The sequence below is a fragment of the Eublepharis macularius genome, chromosome 3, assembly GCF_028583425.1.
Source record: "Eublepharis macularius isolate TG4126 chromosome 3, MPM_Emac_v1.0, whole genome shotgun sequence".
Classification (NCBI taxonomy): Eukaryota; Metazoa; Chordata; class Lepidosauria; order Squamata; family Eublepharidae; genus Eublepharis; species Eublepharis macularius.
This window is the reverse complement of record NC_072792.1, coordinates 45,181,881-45,204,257: the sequence shown is the minus strand read 5'-3', so window position 1 is coordinate 45,204,257 and position 22,377 is coordinate 45,181,881. Positions and strand designations below refer to the sequence as shown.

General features: G+C 39.9%; 1 protein-coding gene across 1 annotated transcript in view; it reads left to right on the top strand.

Annotated features, from left to right (window-relative positions):
* The window catches only part of ANKRD10 (ankyrin repeat domain 10), a 42,964-nt gene extending 38,366 nt beyond the window's left edge, over positions 1-4,598 (top strand). The window contains exon 6 of the mRNA XM_054973484.1: positions 3,000-4,598. Coding sequence (XP_054829459.1) covers positions 3,000-3,454 — 455 coding nt within the window. The 3' untranslated portion in view covers positions 3,455-4,598. The remainder of the gene's footprint in view (positions 1-2,999) is intronic.
* Positions 4,599-22,377: the final 17,779 nt, after the last annotated feature.

The window sequence follows — 22,377 nt, the reverse complement described above, 5'->3', positions numbered from 1 at the left end:
CTCCCAAATCAGCCAGTGTTCCTAAAAACAATATATCTGTTTGGTCTATTGCTTTATTAATTCATTTGTACTGATGCTTTAGGACTTTGTTGAGTTACCATTTAAAACTTAAAATACCATGAAGGAAAAAAAACATCCATACTAATTAGTTAAAGAATGGCGATAAGTATCACTTACTAGGGTATGTGAATTTTTCCAAATCAAGGACTACAGCAAGCACATGGAACTCTCCCTGCCCATAAGAGCTTCCTGTTGACTGCAGTGGGAAAAGCAGCTCAGTGTTTGCAGTGTGTTGCATGTGCAGAGTTGCCTCCCCTTCCACTGGAATGAATGGGGGTGTTGCATGTACTGTTGGAGCAAACACCAAACTCCATGCAAGACTCTGGGCCGTTTGCACTTTACCCAGGATTCTGGATCAGCACAAGTTGCCTAGCTTTGATAGCTATGTTTTTCAAGGATTCATATTGGTGTGCTAGTACACCTTGAAATGTATTGTGCACAGCAGCAGTAACTAGATTGGATGGTGCATAGTTGTTATTACAGCATGAAAGAGGGGGAGGAATCCAATGTTAATAATCATTTTGAAATAGAAAACTAATTTTAACTTTTTATATTGTTGTTTTTGTAATTTCAACATTTACTATTATGCTCATTGGAAATACACCTGCCTTTCAATAAAAATACATGACTTGGAACTGCGTAAAATTTTTAATAAGGAGATAATTGCCACCTAATATTTTCCCTGTTCAGTAGACAGATCAGATTACACTTTAATATTTCTTTGACAGTTTGAGCATTTTTCTAATAAACTAAGGCAGCAAGTTACAAAGATTGACCTGGTCTGTTGCTGTTATATTTAGCGGCTCAGTTTGAATGCAGCATTAAACCATGGCTTATTTTAATTGGGGCTAGTTTGTGAAATAAGAATTAGCTTACAGATGAATTCTCAACATTAGGTTGCCTTGACATATCCTAGTAGTAAAGGAAAACTTTGTATTGGCCCTTTGATTCTATGCCTTATAGTGAAATTGGCCAATGGAAAGTATGTTCTCTTTCCATGTGGGTGCTAACTTTAACCCTTTCCACACACCAGATCCAAATTAAATTGAATACCCTTGCATGCGTGCTCACCCAACATCCAAAGATCCAACAGAACACCCCCTCCCCATATTGCATTCCACTGTTGCCAACCTCATTCCACTTACTTTGCTTCTGGAGCTTTCCTTTCATACCAGTGGTAACATGGCAAGCCTGAGGGGATGGCAAGCATCCTAGACCAACCTTTGTGCCCCAGCAGCAGCAGGAAAGGTCTAGGGAGACATTCATCTCCCAGACTGCCCTTGGTAGTGAAAAAATTTGAGTTGTTAAACAAATAAAGCTGCCTTTCATGCTTGTTTAGTGTAATTGCATGTAAAAAAGGACTGGGCCTTTTAAGAGGAAGGAGGGTAGCAGCAGAACATGTGAATGCTAGTGAGACACAGCAAAAAATGAACGAGGTTTAGATTTTGAGCTTTCCTTGCCAGTTTTTTCTGTAGCCTGGGGAGTGTGAGAAGACCAAGCCAGGATGAAATCATGGTATCTCCATTCAGATTCTTTGCACAACTATGCCTTAAAGCCTTGCTGTATTTAATAGATCAACTTCACATCCTGGCTTGATGACTGACTAACCAGTTTTAGTGAAACAGGCTAAATGCAAACTATTAGTTACCTGTTGTTAGTCAAATTAAATCATGGCATTGTGTGATGTTTGAAATAAGCCAGTGACTTTAAACAGAAATAAAAAATGGCATACTAGATGTGTTTTTGTACCTTTGTCATGTTTTTAGCATATTGAATATTTGAGCGGGGAGGGGATTAGCAGTTTTGCCTAAATACTGCACTGAAATGGGAGGCGAAAATATCCTTCATTTGCAGATAAACTTCTGTATTCTATACTTACCTTGGCTCAAAGAAATCTAGATGTTAATGTAAAATACTACCTTTCCAAACAGAGCTGCTTTTTCTTATCTGCAAGTTAGAATATTTCAGCATACCAAAGTTATGCAAGTTATTTTTAGTATCATTATTTTTATGGCCTGCTACAGCTTGTAGTTACAGTGCATATAAGTTTTTATATTTAGAAAATATGACCAGTAAAATATTGTTTATGGAAAAAATCCAATTATTGCACTAATCTGAAGGCCATTGACCTGCTTTTGGATTTTTTAAAAATACTTTTTACAGTACTCAGATCATCTCACTATTTCTGGCATTTTTGCAGATGGATTGTGTACATTCATAAAGAAATTCTTCTTTAAGAACGTGGATTTATTCTCCATTGTTGTCCTTTAACTAAAAAATTAATCTGAACAATTTAGTTGATGTCATTTTGCATAAGCATTCTTGTATAAGGCTTTTTGATAGTGCCTGCTAACATTCTGTTCATCAGAAATTCAGTGGAATTCCTATTGAAATAACCCTTACTGCTCCAGAATACCAACCTGCTCACAAGGCTAGATTCTTTTGATATTAAACTATGCTAATTTTATATCTTAATTTAGAAATATATTTAACACTTGCTTTGCTACATTTTCCAAAATACCCTTTGAGATGTTTATAAGCTAATTCATGCTGTTACAACATTTAAAATGTGCTTACAAACTGATCTGGATCTTTACTCAAAAGCAAATCTCACTGTTTAGTGTTGCTTACTCCAGATTTGCTGTGCATAGGATTGTGGCCTTAGTAGTTAATCATTTTAAACATCTTTTAAGTGAGAAGTGCTATATACAATTAAATAAGTACATTATATTTAGCAATTTGATTTGTAACATACCCTTTATTAACCACAAGTGATCTCGTTTCGAAAGGTACCTAGTAAAGTGATTACAAGGCTAAGATGTGGACAATTTTGTTTTGATAATTGTTAATGTATAAAATTCTTAATAAAATTGTGGTATAGTGGAGATGGCTTTTATTTTTGAGTCAATTTGTGGTGACAGGTCTATTTCTTAATGCAGATATGAACTGCAGTAACTCCATATTGAATGCATTGACAAATGGATATTTCATCAATGGACACTTGGACTTCAGCTCCCCAGCTCAGCTCAATGGATTGAGTGCCAGGCGTGAAGAGTGCCTAACATTGATAGTACCTAATGAAGTAGCCTCTGCCCATAAGCAGACGATTAATGTTGGTAATGGCGTCGAGGAACCAGAAAAAATTATAAATACTTCTGATATGTGCGGTTCTTTGCATCTGAATGGAAGTCCAAGTAGCCTTGTGTCAAATAGGCCCTCGTGGCTAGAGGGCCTTGGAGACACACTGCACTATGGTCATTATCATGGTTTTGGTGATACTGCAGAAAGTATTCCTGAACTTAACAGTGTTGTTGAGCATTCCAATTCTGTTAAAGTTGCACAGAAATACGACAATACTGTCTTGGGTACAATGTATCTTTACCATGGCTCCTAAGTTGTTGAATCCACATTTTGTGGCTGTTGAACATATTTTGGAAAACTACTACAAAACAATATAATATTGGGGTGGGGGGGAGGTAACATCTGAAGGATGCAGCAAGTAACAGTTTTTTACACATTGTTAAGAGAATTTGCCACTTGACAGCCTTATGCTTCTAGTTTGCATGCACAGGGTTCACTAGTTAGATGAATAGGTGCTTTTACAATGGAATGCTTGGTCTTTTTTATGACAAGTTCTAGTTTTGTACTTTTTTATTTCTAAGCTATAAACACTGTACCCTAGAAGTTTGTGTTCACTTTCATTAAGCTCTGTTAAAACTAAACTTTTTGCAACGAAGTTGGTTTTGGATATTAGCAAAGTACAAATTCTCTTACTAAGGTTTTCTGTTGATGCTATGGTAAGTAATGTGTGCACCAGCTATGATAATATGACGAGTGATAATAAAAACTTTTTACATAATATATTTGCTCATTTCTATTGGTGGGGCGGAGTAGATTTTCTTTTAAATTGTTCATACATTACATGCTTAATTGATAATTGGATGGTTCTGTAAATGTTCCTCTTTAAAGTAGTATTTAGGTGGCAATCTGTACTCTTTAGGGGGGAAATGCTAACTTTGTAGTAGAACATTGATATTCTTTTGAAAGGAGCTTGAGGCCCTTTGGGTTTTTTGCTTTACAGATATTCATGATATTTTACCATAGCTCACAGAATGGCATGTTCACACTGTTTTACTGTGTATGTTGAATTAAAAATATTGTTACTTGTTGAAATGTTTGTTGTCTGGTCAGTATATTTCAGCTTTACCTTTTGTTGTATGCATATATTGTGTTTTTGTTTAAGGAAATTTAATGTTGTATATGCCCAGCCTAAAGTAGGTGCTGGTTTTTGTTACGTTTTCAGCCAAGATTGGTGGGAATATGTTGTTTAAAATTGCATAAGCAGAATACATACACATGCACTGCAATTGCTTTCTAACATTTTTGTGCTTTTCCTTTTTGTAAAATTAAGCTGGATGAAGAAAATGTTGAACTAAATGCAAACTGGGTGTGTGTGTAACTTGTGCTGTATGTTTTGTTTCCAAAGGGACCTTTGCAAATTGAATTTAAAAATAAACTCCATCTTACAGTATACTTTAGTATTGTTGTGCAGTAGTCGTCTTTGTATTTTCTCTGGCTCCAACTACAATTTAAAGTAACACTACTTAAAAGTTTCCTCTTCAAAATACAATGAAATTAGATGGCCTCTGCCACAAACCCACATCCAACTTGGGCTTAGGCTGACCTTCCCCTACCCTGAGGTAAAACTTCTCTTTAAGCCTATGAAGCTGTATACTGGGCTGGGAAGCCTCTGGTAGCATGGTTGATGTTAAGCTTCAATTTTCCTTCTTGTCCCACCCTTAGGAAATATTAAAAATGGTTACCCAGCCAAGTCTTAGTAGGGGACAGATCAGGGGTTTGCATTTCCCTTTAGCAGAAACTGGCACACAAGGCTTGGGGAGGTTCAAAAGGTAACAGAAGGTTTATTTACAGAAGGTTAAAATCAAAAGGCAGGTAGGCAGGTGTTTGAATTGAAGAACCAGAAAGGTTTTTGTACAGGAACTTCACTGGTGTGGGGCACAAAACACTTGGTTTAACACTAGGTTGCTGGCTTCTTTCAGTTGACACTGCTTCACAGATGTTTCTCTTTTAAAGCATAGACAGCACGACTTCCTTTCCTCTCCAGACTTAAGGGTGCTCCACTGAGACAAACCCTTACTAGATACTGGGCAGGCGTTATAGTTATGAGCTATAACCCTGTTCCTGGCACTGAAGGGGAGACTCCGTTAGTCATTTTTGTAGTGAGAGAGAACCTCAAAGGCTAGCCAAAGTAGCTTCTGGTTTATCCCATAGTAAGAGCTTGGGTAGTTTATAGGGGTTTGATCCCTCCCATGTGTTTTTCTTCATCCCTGACACCACAGCCGATTCCCTAGAATACAGAAGATGAAAACAGTTACAATGTTGGGGGTTGGGGGAATGCCAAGCAAAACAAGTCTTCGCCCACTGGTGGAAGATAGCAACAGAAGGGGATAGGTGAATCTCTGGGAAGAGAGTTTCGGTACCATGACTAAAGTTCCTCTCCTGGGTTGCCAACTGTCTACTCTCAGAAGGGCCGCCAAAGATTACTCTGTTGGTCTGGTAGGTTCATAAGGGATCCTGTGGGTATCTTGGTGCCAAACCATATAGGGCTTCCAATGTCAGCACCAGCAATGAGTCGTGCCTGGAAATAATTGAAAGCCAGCGTAGATGAGCCAGGACTTGAGTGAAATGTGTGTGACCCACTCAAGTCCGTACCCTGCCTGTACCCTGCGCCAATTGAAGTTTCCAGAAACTTCAAGGGAAGTACCATGTAGAGCATACTGCAGCAATCTAATCTAGATGTAACCAGGGCATGTACCACAGTGGCCAGATCTCTCCTGCCCAGGAAAGGCCACAGCTGCTACCTTCTTACACAGCAGTAGATCTGGGTCTAAGAGCACTCCTGAACTACAACTCTGTTCTTTCAAGGGGTGTGCAAGCCCATCCAGAACAGGTGGCACCTTAAATCCTGGGTCAGACTTTCTGCCACCAAATAGTACTTTTGTTTTAACATGATTAAGCTTCAGTTTTTTGATACCTCACAGGGAGTTACTCCACTCCTCGGATGCAGACCACCCCCATCTGCAGAGAAAGTTACAGCTTTCTTCACTCCAGCCCCCAAATCCCTCCGAACTGCACTTTTGAAGTTTATTAGGCATGCTCTTTGGGTTGCTCACCTATTCCTCAGGCCTAAGGGGCTTGCTGGCTCTCTCTTCTGGCCCAGGGTATATTCTCAAACCCACAGATGCACACAACATGCCGACTACCCTGAGCCTATGTGTCCTGTATATGGCCAAACTTGGGCAATCAGATGTTCTGTCTGTGTTCCTGTCCTCTGGATCTTGGCCATAAAGGAGTCTGCCTGTCACTGCTGGCCAGCTCCTCTTTGAGTCTGCCTGGGCATTGGGGTGGCCCTACCACATTCTTCTTCAAAGTTCTTTTGCAAATACTTCCTCTGCTCCCATCATTGTTTTTAGCAATGTTACATCTCTTGCTATCATCTCCCAGTGAAACATTCTGCTAGAAGTGCTGTTTTCTTTAACTTGACTCAGATACCAACTCACACTTTCTTCTGCAAGCTGATAGTATCTTTCTTCTGAGAGCCACATTAGATGCTCCTCACACAGCAGAAGTATAGTAGGACTTCTGCAGCAGGTAGAATAATTGCTGATACTGAAGCAGGTTCTCAAAGCAAGTCTGGTGCCTATTGTCAAAATACAGTTTAAAGCTCACCCTCTGTATCCCAGTTCTAAACTACAATAAAATTTGTCGTCCTTCCAACCAGAGAATTATATTTCAAAAGCCAAGAAGAGGCATTTCCATTCATTAAGGGGCATTATGATATTTGTTGAGTCTCTGAATACCCATTAACTATATTGATAGCTTTACCTGATATAAGAATCTATTTGCTTCCTCATGCTGTGCATGTAAATAAAACATACATTACAAAGATGGGTCTCCTGTGCTCACTCTCATTTAATTCCATCTTGTACATCTCATCTAGATTTTCAGGTCAGATTTACACTCTAAACCATCTTTGAGCATTTTGTACTATTTATGTAGATTTTAAAATTTTCCTTCATTAAATAATTTTATTAATTCCTATTAATTATTAAATGTAGCCTGACTGACAGATACACATGGAAGAAGGAATGAATGAATCAATTGCTGCCAGGAAGGACTGCTTCTCAGTATGATTATGCCACGTCATATGGTGTTTTCTTGGCATGGCTCAGGCAATTGGGCTACCTAAGGGTGCTCTGACCTGGATGGCTTGGGCTAGCCTGATCTCATCAGATCTCAGAAGCTAGGCCTTGGTCAGTATTTGGCTCGGGAGACCATCAAGTCCAGGGTTGTTACACAGAGGCAGGCAATGGCAAAGCACCTCTGATCATCTCTTGCCTTGAAAACCTTACAAGGTTTTCATAAATTGGCTTTGATTTGACAGTACTTTCCATCACCACATAGATAGTTCTAGAGTGTGCAGGTCCAGGATTTAGACTGTTATAATACAAAAGAAGAAAACAAAATCAGTAGTGAGATGTTAGCATAAATAATCCATTCTAAAATAATGGTAAGTGTGAAAAATATTTAATTAAGCAAATATGTGTTGTACATAATACCAATATAATTACCTTATGTTTATGAAACCAAAAATCTGTTCCCTGCTCTATAGCCCCATCTAGTGGAAACAAGAAAAAATATAATCCAGCCAGTTTTTATCCTAATTCCAATTTCCAAATTAAAGCCTTTTTATGAGATTGAAAACAACTTGCACTTCAAGCAATTTGATATTTAGCAAGTTGTGCTAGTACCAACCAGTACAAATAGCAAGATATTTTTTGTCTACATAATGGAGACGAAGGTAGCTCTGTTACCGAGAACAGACATGCTGCTTTTTGCAGCCTTGAAAAAGCAAGGGGGACCTGAATAGCCCAGGCTAGCCCAATCTTGTTGGATCTCGGAAACTAAACAGGGTCTTCCCTGGTTAGTACTTAGATAGAAGACCACAAAAAAAAGTTTAGGGTCACTATGCAGAGGCAGACAATGGCAACCTACCTCAGTTTCTCTTGCCTTTAAAACCAGATGGGGTATTCATAAATTGGCTGCCAGTTGATGGCAAAAGGTGTGTGTGTGTGTAGGGGGGGATGCGGCTTGGCTAGGTGAGTGTTTCAATGCTGGCACTGGAATGGATATTAAACTTCAAATAAAAGTATCTAAAAGGAGGAAGCATAATGCTGAATAGAGAGGAATAGATAAATTTGCTAATTTAAAAAAAATGTTGGCCCTGGACGAGTATTATATCAAAGAAATAATATTAACAATGCTTAATTTTTATATAGCACTTTTAGTGCTCATTTGGATTCATGCAAAGTGCCTTGAGTCTAGTGAGAAAGGCAGACTATAAATAATGATGAATAAAAATAAATAATTGAAATCCTTACAATAGACCTGTAAAGTAAGATTCCATTGCAGGAAAGCTGTGTATGCTTAAGAACACTTACTGTAGTTATTTTTATGTCATCATAATTAATGTAATGTTAGTAGCAAATGAATTGGTAGTGCCTTTTATATATATAGCTAGTAAGGACACACAAACACACAAAAAAACAATTGTTCATAACAATCACTGAGTGTGCAGAACCACTGAAGAGTGAGCAAAAATATTCATGTGGAATAACATCCTTTGGTATGAAACTAAGGAGGGCTTCCTTAAATGGTCCAATAAATTCCTTTTTTTGGGTAGGATTTTATTTAAACAATAAACTATAAACATAGAGAATAAGAAAAAACACAACATTCTAAACATAAGATACACTAACAATACATATATCTATATAATTTTTAAAAAATCCTGACTTGTCTTGCTGACAACTTCATCTTCCAGAAGATGGAGAAGAAAACGGGAGTCTTACTATCTTAAATTTGATTCTCACCAACAGGGAAGAACTGGTTGATATGGTGAAAGTAGTGGGCACCATAGGTAGAATGGGAGTATTCCGACGCAAGGAGGGAATCCCAACCCTTTGTCGTCAAGTGTCAATGCACACACACAGGTTACAAACTTAAATAGTTTTTATTCAACTTCTTCATACATTCAAGGTATCTCTCCTCACAGTTCTCACTAAATTACAAAAAGAGAGAGTGCATCTTTCATGCATAAAGGCGCTTGGTGGAGCTTTGTAGACCCAGTGAAAGTGGTGAAAAAGAAAGAAAGATGACTTGCTACTCTCCCTGCTGAGGTGTGAATAAACAAAAGAGGAAATGGCCTTAACAGATTTTGGCAGGCTTTGAATGCCCCAGGAACTGAACCTGTAGGGCAAGGCACTACAACTCCCAAGATGCACTTCTCTTAAAACTATAGGCATACATTCTAGTCTAGTACATATTGATTCCAGCTTGCTGCTGGAACAGTACAGGGAGCCAGTTTGGTATAGTGGTAAAGAGTGCAGGACTCTTATCTAGAGAACTGGGTTTGATTCCTCACTCCTCCACTTGAAGCTAGCTGGGTGACCTTGGATCAGTCACAGCTTCTAGGAGCTCTCTCAGCCCCACCCTCTTCACAGGGTGTTTGTTGTGAGGATAATAACATACTTTGTAAACAGCTCTGAGTGGGTGTTGAGTTGTCCTGAAGGGCGGTAGTAGTAGTAGTAATAATAATAGTAACCACCATGTAATTTTGGTGTATAAGATCTTGGTTAAGGGAAAAGCTGAACATAGTCCAACGTATAAACTGGATTTTAGAAAAGCCAGTTTTAACAAGCTCAAAGTCATGCTGAGTAGAAACCCATGGTCAGAAATACTCAAGGAGAAGAAAGTTCAAGATGGGAGGGAGTTTTTAAAAGCGAGATATTGAAGGCACAATCACAATTGATTCCAATGAGAAGAAAAATAAGAGGAACCTAAAGAAGCCAGGGTGGCTCCATAAACAGCTTTCTAAAAATCTGAAAATTAAAAAGACACGTTTAAGAATGGAAGGAAGGCGATATAAACCAAGGATGAATATAAACAAATTGCCAGTGATTGTAGAGAAAGTGTTAGAAAGGGCTAAAGTTCAGCATGAGCTTAGGCTAGTGAGAGATGCTATACACAACAAAAAAGGGTTCTTTGGTTATATTTGGAGCAAAAAAAAAGAACAAGGAAGCAGGGCCAGATCGAGGGGGGGCAGGGGGGGTAGTCTGCCCCCGGCGCCACCAGGGAGGGGGCGCCGGGAGCAGCTGCCAGCTGCCAGAGGGCGCAGGCAGCAAAGCGGGCAGCCTCGCAGCCCCCCGCGCTGCCTTTCGCCTGCCCCGCAGGACAGAGGGTGGGCAGCTTGCTGCGCACCCCCTGTCCTGCAGGGCAGGCAAAAGGCAGCGCTGGGGGCTGCAAGGCCTCCCGCGCCATTAGCCTGCAGGGAGGCGAATGGCGCGGGTGGCTTCCCAGCCCCGCACGCTGCCTCCGTTCCACCCTGCGTGATGACATCACCAAAGTGACGTCATCACGCAGCGCGGGGAGTGTGCGCGCGAGAGGTGGCTGGCCGAGGGTTGCCCTGGGTGTGGGCAACCCTAGATCCGGCGCTGCAAGGAAGTGACAGGCCCAGTGTGTGGAAGGAAAACTGAAATGTTAACAGGTGATAAAGAAAGGGCAGAACTGCTCGATTCCTACTTTGCCTCGGTCTTCACTTGCAAGGGAAGCTATGCTCAACCTGAGAAAAGAGAACACATAATGAAGGAAGGGAATTGCAGTCTAGGACAGGCATGGGGGTGGTATATAAACACCTCGCTTCTTTAAATAAAATCAAGTCCTTAGGGCCAGATTAATTGCATCCTAGAGTACTGAAGGAACTTACTGGTGAGATTGTGAAGCCTTTGTCTATCTTTGAGAATGTTTGGAGAACAGGTGAGGTGCCAAAAGATTGGAGGTGGGCAAATGTCGTCCCCATCTTCAAGAAGGGGAAAAAAGGAGGATCCGGGCAACTACCAACCCGTCAGCTTGATATCTATGCCTGGAAAGGTTTTGAAACAACCCATCAGTCAGTCCTTGAGCCAACACGTTTTTCTCAAGAACAAGTCATGTCAGACTAACCTTATCTCCTTTTTTTTGAGAGTTACTACTTTGGTAGATCAGGGGAATGCTGTGGACATAGTTTATCTAGATTTCAGTAAACATTTTGATAAGGTTCTACACGATATTCTTGTTGACAGGTTGGTAAAATGTGGTTTCAATCCCTCTACTGTTAGGTGGATTTGTACCTGGTTGACAGATTGCACCCAAAGAGTGCTTGTAAATGGTCCCTCATCCTCTTGGAAAGGAGTGACAAGTGGAGTGCCTCAGGGATCTATCCTTGGCCCTGTGATGTTCAACATCTTTATAAATGACTTGGATGACCGAATAGAAGGGATACTTATCAAATCTGCAGATGCTACTCAACTGGGAGGGGTTGCAAACACAGTAGAAGACAGAAGCAAGATTCAAGGTGATCCTGACAGAGTGGAAAACTGGGCTAAAATTAACAAAATGAATTTCAACAGAAATAAATGTAAAGATCTGCATTTAGATAGGAAAAATCAAAGGCACACATAAAATGGGGGGAGACTTTTCTTGGCAGTAGTACATGTGAAAAGTATCTAGGGATCGTAGTAGGTCATATGCTGAACATGAGTCAGCAATGTGATGCTGTAGCTAAAAAGGCAAATGTGATTTTAGGCAGTATCAACAGAAGTATAGAGTCTAGATCACTTTAAGTGATGGATTCACTACTCTGTTCTGGTTAAATTTCACTTGGATTACCATGTACAGTTTTGTGCACAACAGTTTAAAAATGACGTTGACAAGCTAGAACATGTCCAAAGGAGGGCAACAAAGGTGGTGAGGGGTCTGGAGACCAAATCCCACTAGGAAAGTTTGAAAGAACTGGGTAAGTTTAGCCTGGAGAGGAGGCAACTAAGTGGCGATATGATAGCCCTCTTCAAGTATTTGAAGGGCTGTCACATAGAGGATGGAGAAAGTTGTTTTCTGCTGCCCCAGAGGGTCATCCCAGAACCAATGGGTGAGAATTAAATCAAAAGAATTTTTGGCTAAACATGAGGAAGAACTTCCTGACTGTTAGAATGGTTCCTCAATGTGGTACCTGACCCCTCAAAAACTATCAAAAATTTATTCAAGAAGTTCACCTCTTTGTTGGAAAAAGTGTGGTGAAGTAGGTTCCTTTGCCCACTGGTGGTGGGAATGCAAGCATGTTACAGAGTTCTGGGAAAAAATATTACACAAAATAGCCCTTATTACAGCATACACTATTCCCCTAAAACCAGAATTCATTTTTTTAGACATCTGGAAAGACCAGTCAATACCACAAATCATGAAAAAATTAATAACTACTTTTTTAGTAGCAGCAAAATCTACAATAGCCTCGTATTGGAAATCCCAAAGTTTACCAAACCTTGACACCTGGTATAACAAAATTTGGGACCAATTTATGATGGAAAAAATAACAGAAAAAATATGCTCTCAAACAAATCCAATGAGAACAACAGAATTTTACACTAAATGGGAACCCTTTTTGGAATTCTCTCTAGAAATGAATTTTTAGTCACAAAACTTCCTCAACAAGCAGTTTGCAATTTGGAAATGTTAGGCTTATGGTAACTCATTAAGAAGCCAAACAACATAATGCAAGTTGTAGTTTATCAAAATGCCAATGTATGGAGTTTTATCAAAGCTTTAAATGTTACAAGTTGTAATTGTAGATTCTTTATTGTTACTTGCTATTTGTTATATGTTTTTATTGTTGTATTTAAAAAATGGAAAATTAATTTTAAAAAATTTAAAAAATGGTTCCTCAATGGAACAGGCTTTCTCAAGAGGTGGTGGGCTCTCCTTCTTTGGAGGTATTTAAAAAGAGTCTAGATGGCCACCTGACAGCAATGATGATTCCATGATTCAATATGAATTTAGGAAGATTGGTAGAGGGAGGGCATGAAAGGATAAGGCAGTGCTAGGCTCTCGTGGCTCTGTCTTACATGCCCAGGGTAATACCTATTGCCAGTTCAGAGTCAGGACTCAGGAAGCAATTTTCCGTCAGGCAAGATTGCCTGGGGATTCTGGAGGATTTTTGCCTTCTTCTGGGCATAGAGCAGGGGTTACTGGGGGAGTGAGGGGGGTACCTGTGAATATCCTGCATTGTGCAGGGGGTTGGCACTAGATAACCCTTGGAGTCCCTTCTAGCTCTGTGTTTCTACATGTTCAGCAAACTGGTAACCAACAGATCTCATAAAAATTAAGCTCTTAAAGAGGTGGCTCTAATTAGGTTTTAAAAACTTGTTCCATTGAATTGCAGGGCAGTATTATGATTATCCATTATACTGGGTACGTTTTAGAATTGCGTGTGTTCATTGTGAACACCTCTCCCTTAATGTCTCTTGGGACTAAGAGCAGAACCACAAGTGACAAAAGGCACAGATTGGACACTTGTCAGCTTCCCTCAAGTTTTGATGGGAAATGTAGGCATCCTAGTCTCGCAGCTTGGCTCTCCGACTGCTGTCCAATGGACTTTTCAACTGTCACTTGTCCAACATTCCGCCAAGCTGCCTACATTTCCCATCAAAACTTGAGGGAAGCTGACAAGTGTCCAATCTGTGCCTTTTGTCACTTGTGGTTCTGCTCTAAGTACTCACTTGTAGGAATGGCATCATTCTATGGGGTGGTTTTGGATGTTAAGACAACCCTGGAGTTAAGTGGAACCAAGAGGTTGGGACTGCTTGGCTTAGTCCCAGCCCTAATGGCCCTTGGAGGGCCTCTAGCCCCCTCAGCCTCCAGGATAGCAGCACCCCAGAGGTTTCCTGGTCTGAAGGGCCAGTCCAGCTGAAGGGCTGAAGGGCCAGTCCAGCTGTGCATCACGTCAATGAAGTGATTTAGGTTTTCCACTGAGGATCGCACATGGGCCCAAATGTCCAAAGGCCCAAATGTCCAAAATTCAGAGTTTCTTTTAGTTTCTCTTTGTCTCACACTCCTTCACTCAGAGCCAAGCTACAAGTGACGCCTGACACAGGTTGGACACTTGTCAGCTTCTTTCAAGTTTTGATGGGAAATGTAGGCATCCTGGTTTTACAGCTTGGCTCTTCATTTAATTGAAGTTTACAGAACTCTCCCCGCCCCCGCGCTGCCACACACACCCAGCAGAGGGGAAGGGGGGCACCCAGCAAGAGCCCAACACCTGCACTCCCCTCCCGACCGCATGTTCTCCCTCCCATAGACTGCCACTCTGTAAACTTCAATTAAATGGAGAGCCAAGCTGCAACACCAGAATGCCTACATTTCCCATCAAAACTTGAGGGAAGCTGACAAGGGTCCAACCTGTGTCAGGCGTCACTTGTAGCTTAGCTCTTAGAGAGTCTGGGATAAAGCAGGAAATGTACTGAGAGCTCCAAAGCCAAGACTCTTTGAAACATGATCTTTATTTTCATTTCATTGCCACCGTCACATGCTGAGCTACCACCACAAGGCTCTTTCCTTTCTACTTCAGGATCTATGGAGAAGCCCACGGCTCTAACCTGCAGAACAACAGCAGCTCTGCAGCGTTGACATATATTGTGGCAGATGACAGCCACTCATGGGCTGGAGAATCTTCCAGTACTACAGACAGGTCCTGTGGAGAGGTGAGCTCAATAAGAATCCTTCCTGGTTCCCATACCAGGCCTGTGTGTGCAGTGCAATTCCAAAGGGACACACAGGAAAACACTAATAGGTACAGAATTCAGCTTCCCCAGAATGTCAGTGTTGGTTTAAAAAACTTTCTAGCCCTGATGATTGCAAAAGTAAGTTCCAAAACATGTGGATAATCCTGTGGGAGCCAAAGGAGTGACTGAACGAGGACCAAACTAGATGAGAGAGTTCCATGACTGGAGCTCCCAGACTATCAGATTCTGTTTGGGACTGTGTCAGGAGGGAAGGGTGGGGTTAGGCCTTGCCCTGTACTGTTTTCTCAACCTGAAATGGCTCATGGGAGCTTCTATTTATCCCACTGGGGAAAAATACAGATATGGTTTCCCAATCTGGGTGTGGGGAGAACAGCCTTCAGTGTCTTACATATCTCATTTTCCTTTTCCTTGACACACAAAATCAGAATATATTGTGCAAAATGGCAGAATAAAACTTGCAAAATAAGAAAAAAATGTCATTTGTTCAATTTGTATAACTTATACAGCTAACTTATACAGCTGATAGAATTCAGTTTTTCTTCATTAAGAATGTGTTGTTTAGACACTTGGTTTTCAGTTTTTATGCCTGGTACATGTAGCCTGAAATGTTACCACAGAACCACTTCTAGCAATTCTCATTACATGCAGAAATCAGTAACAGCAGTTGCTTGTCAGGCTTGCAGTATATATTGTCTGTCTGTCTATGTATGTATGTATACACAGAGACAATATCATTCTTCCAAGTGCTGTATAGTGGTTAAAGTACTGTACTCAAATCTGGGACACCGATGTTCAAATCCCTACTGCCTCACTGGCTCACCTTAGGCCAGTTACTCTCATTCACTCTAACCTCCCTCACAAGGTTGTTGTACATATAATGCCTTGATGTTCATCACTGTGGGGACTTGACTTGGCTAAAAAGGTGGAATATAAATGCTTGAATAAAATAAGCAAAGTGAGGACAGAAGAACGAGGTATGCCACTCAAAGCTCCTTGGAAGATGGGTGGCATAAAAGTATACTAGATAAATACAACAAACAATTCTCAGCATACTCCTGTTGAAGGACATTCTGAGCACACCAAAGCACACCAAACCTGCACAATTTGAGCACACCATGTGCTTCTTTAGAAAAGATTGAATCCAATCTGCTTTACACACAGGATACAGAAACAGGAGGCCGAAATGCTGCCTGGCATGTTTCATCAAGAGCGTATTACAGCTTATGCTCCTTTGCCATATACAGTTCAGTCAAACAAAAGGTGATGGTGGGAAACCTACATGGTCACTCACAGAGAGAGAACTGAGGACCCCAAGTCCTAGCTAGATGTTTCTCAAAGCAAAAGCAGGAATCGAACTGGACACTTGAAACAAAACACATTATGCGAGCAAGATCTGTAATTAAACAGAAGAAGAATGTGTGCTCTTGAAATAAATTTATTTGCTGCCTTGCAAGAATTGTAATTGAAAAGAAGAGAAACTTGTTGAGTGGAGCATTTGAAATTGACTTCTGTGAGAGAAAAACTGGGAGAGCACCGAGCAGGAATAAATTTCCTGGCTGATTTGTAGAGCTGAGCTTTTGAAATATCTATACCAATTAACTTGAAAGCTGTATCCGCTGCCCTAGAGAACCAGGATTCATGTAGAAAGGAAAGAAGGTAACATTTTGTACTAGTCAGATTGGAAATCGCCTGCAAATGCTGCCCAATTTTTTAGTGACTATCTTATAATATTGTGCCCCAAAGACCTGTCTATATATAGCCAATGCCATTTTTGGCCATGCTGTGTTCTCAGCATTCCTTCAGTGTCTCCCAACATTCTGTCACTCTTTAGCATGAAAAGAAACAGGATCCTGCACAAGGTATGTGTAAAACCGAGTAGCTCAGTTCTCAATGGCTCTCTATGAATTATGTGGGTAAGAGTAAACAGGGTGCAACCTGGGACACAGTTAAGAGGGGGCAAACCTAGCTTCACACTCCAGACACTGAGATTATGCTGGCATGGATTGATTTTACTTTCATCTCAGTGCATTGTTGACCATGAGCGATGCCTTTATGTTAATTTCTCCCTTGTAAAATTCATGACTGCCTGTGCACTGCAACGCTGGTGTGTAGGAGCAGGGCAAAGTGCTCTCTTTCCCTGCTCCCAATGCTCCATGGTTGTTGAGAGCAGAAACATATCTCCACTTCACATGGATACACTTCCCCTACAAAAATAACTGCAGCAGGACCTGGGTTCAGGAGACAAGAGGATCTTTTGTTCCTGCATCTCCTTTACAGTCAAGGTGTGCCACAGAGGGAGCAAGGTGACTCTGAAGGCAGCAACAGTAGGTCTCTGTGTTCATACCAGTGAGGAGGTTTGAACAGGACACATTTGTAGATCGGAGAGTATCAGCTGACCTGCTCTGGCCTATTGGTGGAAAAAGACTTCTTCCCTTTGACCATAGCGTCATGGTGGCCCCCACTTATTGTATTTCAAGTAACCAGTTTGTAACTGGCTTCCTGTCTGAAATGCAGCTTTGGGGTTGGTTGTATTAGACCTGAAAACAAAACTTAAACAATGGGTAATTTTCTGCCCTTTGATGGGTACGCCCAAATCTTCTGCCTAAAACAGGTTGTTTCACATAGCCTGAAGGTGAGCTAGCCCAAGATGCTGAGAGCTGTGTAATAGGTTTCTGATCATCTGCCCCTTGCTAGACTATGACAGGGCTACATTAAGCAGATCTACCCAGAATTTTACTCAGGTCTGTTCAGTGAGACTTATTCCCAGGAAAGGGTTCTTAGGGTGGCACTATGGCTGCTTCCACACATGCTGGATAATCCACTTTCAAAACTCTTTAGTGAACATTTGAAACTGATTTTCCATGTGTGGAACAAAAAATCCACTTCAAAAGGATTGTGAAAGTGCATTGAAAGTGCATTATTCAACGTGTGTGGAAATGGCCAATAAGTCACCAAGTTCTCTATTAAATGCAGCTCAGGACAATTAATAGCAGTTGAACAATGGCACCCTGCATTCAACTTGATGTTGTGTGGGGAAAACCTGTTAGTTTGGTACACCTCTAAATATCTTAAGATCTACCAGTAAATATCAGTATTCAATAGAAACATACATGTCAGAGTATCTTCTACCACTTATCGATAGAAATTGATAAAATTTGCAACATTTGCCAGGTGTACTTAGATGACCTTGAGGTTTTCCTGTAAATGTGAGAGTTTTTTGCAGATTTCCTGAGATTTCTATAAAATCTCAGCTACTGATAAATGCTAACATGTATTTAAAATATTTAACGTATATGTCAATATTTAAGAAAAATATCGTTAATTAAATTCATAATTTGAAAATGAAGAGTTTGGAATAATTATTTAATATTATATCTGCATCTTTTCCAGACAGAAAGATATTGGACAGGAGTTAGTAAATAATACATCAGGAAATATTTGCTTAGTTTCAATAATTAATCATAGTTTCCGAGTGTAGAGATCATATTACAGTAGTATTATTATTCATTTTGAGAGATAGTATTACTGAGCCACTGGCTGATTCATTATTAGGGTACACTTTTGATTCAAGATGCATTACAACATAACTGTGTGCTCAATTTAAGACTAACACATTACAAAACACAGTGCTATTAAATTATATTTGATGCTTCATTTGGTATAAAGAAGACCAACATAAATTCTTCTTGTATACCATTAATAAAATTAAATTATCACCATAATATTTTCTATACTTGATCATTATTGAACTTATTATTGTTCCCACCAAAATCAAGAAATAGCCTCAAAGATCTAATAAGTGTAACAGAGACAATAATAACATTGCAATGGTTAATGTCAACAGAAAGAGGCAGGGACTTAGCATAAGTTTCCATGCTGCGTTTAGAAAATGATAGCTTGATTAATTATATTTTGATCTAAATCTTGGCAATACAACAGCATAATAGGATAGGGGAGAGGAAAGAACAGCTGAAGTTCAAGGGCCAAACATATTGCTAAAGAGAAGATACATGGGTGAGGCGATACTATTTTTAGAGCATGTATGATCTTCCTTGTCAGATTGTCTACAGATCATATATAGGTAGCCGTATTGGTCTGCAGTAGAACAGCAAGATTTGAGTCCAGTAGCACCTTAGAGACCAATGAGATTTTCATGGTATAATCTTCGAGGGTCAACCCTCTCTTCTTAAAGAAAGGAGCTTTGACTCTCAAAAGCATGTACCATAAAAATCTTGTTCGTCTCTAAGGTGCCACTGGACTCAACTCCTGCTGTTCTACAGATCATAGATTTCACCCACTTCTTCTGCATCACCCAGAAAGGATTGCTTATTTGAATTATTTGAGTATGTTTTACTATCCTTATTCTTTGTCCTACAATAGGAGTCCTCAGTCTTCTTGGACTGTGGGTACTTCTGGAATTTTGTAATCAAATAGCAGGAGCCATCAAAAATGGCTGCTTCGGGGGGGACACAGCCAACCACAGAAATTGATGTCATGGTAGCTGGAGAAATCAGAAAATGTTGGGAGATTCCAAGCCACGTATCCTCCTGTGATAGTGACACTTCCTGCTCCAGTGAGTTGGAGGAGAGCCACAATAAGCTCTTTGCCTTGGAGAGGAGATGCTTTAGGAAAGAAGGAAGCAGAGAAAAAAGGTGATTGCAGCTTCAGAGACTCCCATCTAAAACATCTTTAGGCCTACAGACCTGGTTCTTTGGATTTTTCCATTTATTGACTCCTTTTTCACTTACTACTATAACAAGAGCACAGGATGACTTTTCCCTATAGTAGTGAATGGGAACCACTCATATAATGAGAGAAACTCCATTGGAGAGAAAGTTGGCTATTGACAATGAAGCCTAACGTTGCTTTGTTCCTTCATCTAGATAGTATCATTCTGGGTTCTGTTTTTTTTAACACAGTAAAGACTGACAGAAACTGTAAATATATGATGAGTCACTTTGTATTCTTCAAAATGTCTTACAAATTACCATCAGCAGACAAGGACTATGACTGAACAGGTATATATGAAGGTTCCTTTAAGAGCTTTTATTTGGCTGAATAAACAAAAGAGGGGAAAGGTTTATAATAATTATAGTTTTATAATCAATCATTTATTATGCTGTTGGGATTCATATAATAAAAAAACTTGCCCCAGGTATCTCTTCATTGGCTTCAACAATCAGGGATTTGAATGGACTTCAGGATGGGAGATATCAGGCATAGACTTTATGGATCTTTAATAACTAATAATAGGCTGTTAGCTAATAAATAAGTTTTTTTAAATAATAGAAGGGTTTAGTAAATGGTTTTCTGAAAACATTTAGATTGAAGAATTGTTCTGATTTTGAATCCTTATTGTTAAAAAATGAAGGTTACTGTAATGATTTTAAGTAAATGTGTGTATGTGTCTTTAAATGCTTGGTTTGGCATGGATGAAGAGGGAGGGTGAAAGAGAGGGTTGAGTGAGTGATATGATTGGTTGATGACTGAGAGTGTGGGTGGAGTGAATGCAGTTTTAGACTGACAGTGGTGAAAAAAAAGATTCAGTCAGGGCAAGAGAGGCAAGCTGTGTGTGTAGCCTTAGTATTTTTAAGCAGTTCTGAGAGAAATATGACCTACATGGAAACCTGAACTGCGTGTTTATGAAAGAACATTCAGTCAGGAGAAAGCAGGCAAACTGTGTGTGCGCCTGAGAAAAGGTCTTACTTGTAATTGAGAGAGAGAATATCAAAAGCAGACAAACTTGTGTGTGAAGCCTGAGAGAAGATCTGTGAGACTGGGTTTAAGTAAAGTAACTTTAAGAATTGAGAACTACTCTTTAGAAACCAACGCGTTTTAGAAACAACATGAAACTGATACACTTCTTATAAAAATAAAAGTTTATTTCATTTTTTTAAATCTCAGAGTAATTCCTATATCCCATTCCTATTCTCAGGGCCACATAGTACCATGAAGGAGCCTCACGCTTAGGTATGTCACTAAAGGGGAAATTTAAATAAAATGTCTTGGAATATAATATTCCTGGTGGCAGCAATCTACCCAGAGGGTGTAAGAGAAAGATTAAAGGCAAAATCTACCCAAGAGAAAGGGTTGTAACAGTCACTTTATGTCAAAGCTACATAACATTCTATGTAGTTACTGAACATTTGTTCTTTAAAAAATGGTGTGTTTCACTCAGATATGTTGTTCCGGATCATATTTGGCAGTATATATTAATATGTGAGCTATCATTTTCAATTTGCTTAAAATATAAGAAGAATCTTTATAAAACGTTACACCACTGGTATATGACCCCTAAAAGATGGGCAAGGATTCATAAATCATGCTCTAATAAATACTGGTTCTGTATAGCAGAACCAGAAAATGAAGATTTTCTTAATATGTCGTGGCACTGCCCATGTGCAGTTGTCTATTGGCGAGGAATAGCAGACATTCTTAGAAAAGGTTTGGGGGCTGACTTTCCGATTATGCTAGAGATTTTGCTCCTAAACTATGCTACTTCTATACCAACAAACTTGAAGAATTTGTCCCTTCATATTTGATTACCTCAACAAGGATAGTTTTTGTGAATTACAGGAAAAAAGAGGCCCAGCCTAGTTTAGAAGAATGGATTTCCAGAATTAAAGAGAAAAGAGGAGGTAATGTACCTAGTTTGGAATTTTGCATTAATGAAATAATGAAACTATTGTTAATTTGTAATGATAAATTGTCACTGATAAAAATGAAATAATAATAATGAATAATGAAGTAACAGATGAGGAAATAAGTAAGGCAATACAATCTGTAAATTTGGGAAAGGCGCCAGGGCCAGATGGACTTACGGCTAAATTTTATAAGACAATGGCCAATGAACTGGCACCATTCCTAAAAGAGGTGATCAACGGAGTTTTAAAGGATCAACGGATTCCAGGTACCTGGAATGAAGCGAATATATCACTGGTTGTTGTGGGTTTTCCGGGCTGTATTGCCGTGGTCTTGGCATTGTAGTTCCTGACGTTTCGCCAGCAGCTGTGGCTGGCATCTTCAGAGGTGTAGCACCAAAAGACAGAGATCTCTCAGACTGAGAGATCTGGCGAAACGTCAGGAACTACAATGCCAAGACCACGGCAATACAGCCCGGAAAACCCACAACAACCATCGTTCTCCGGCCGTGAAAGCCTTCGACAATACATCGAATATATCACTGATCCCTAAAGAAGGCCAAGACTTGACAAATGTGAAAAATTATAGACCTATATCGCTACTTAATAATGACTATAAAATCTTTGCGAAGATACTGGCGGAGAGACTGAAGGGGTGGCTTTCGGAAGTTATTGAGGAGGAACAAGCAGGCTTTTTGCCAGACAGACAAATCAGAGACAACTTGAGGACAGTGATAAATGCTATTGAATACTATGATAAGCGTTGTGATAAGGAGGTTGGTTTCTTCTTTGTTGATGCTGAAAAGGCGTTTGACAATTTAAACTGGGACTTTATGTTTGCCACTATGGAAAAGCTACAAATGGGAGAAAGATTCATTAGAGCAATTAAGGAAATTTACAGAGACCAGAATGCAGCAATTGTGGTGAATGATGAAGTGACTAAGAAATTATCTATAAGTAAAGGAACAAGACAAGGTTGCCCG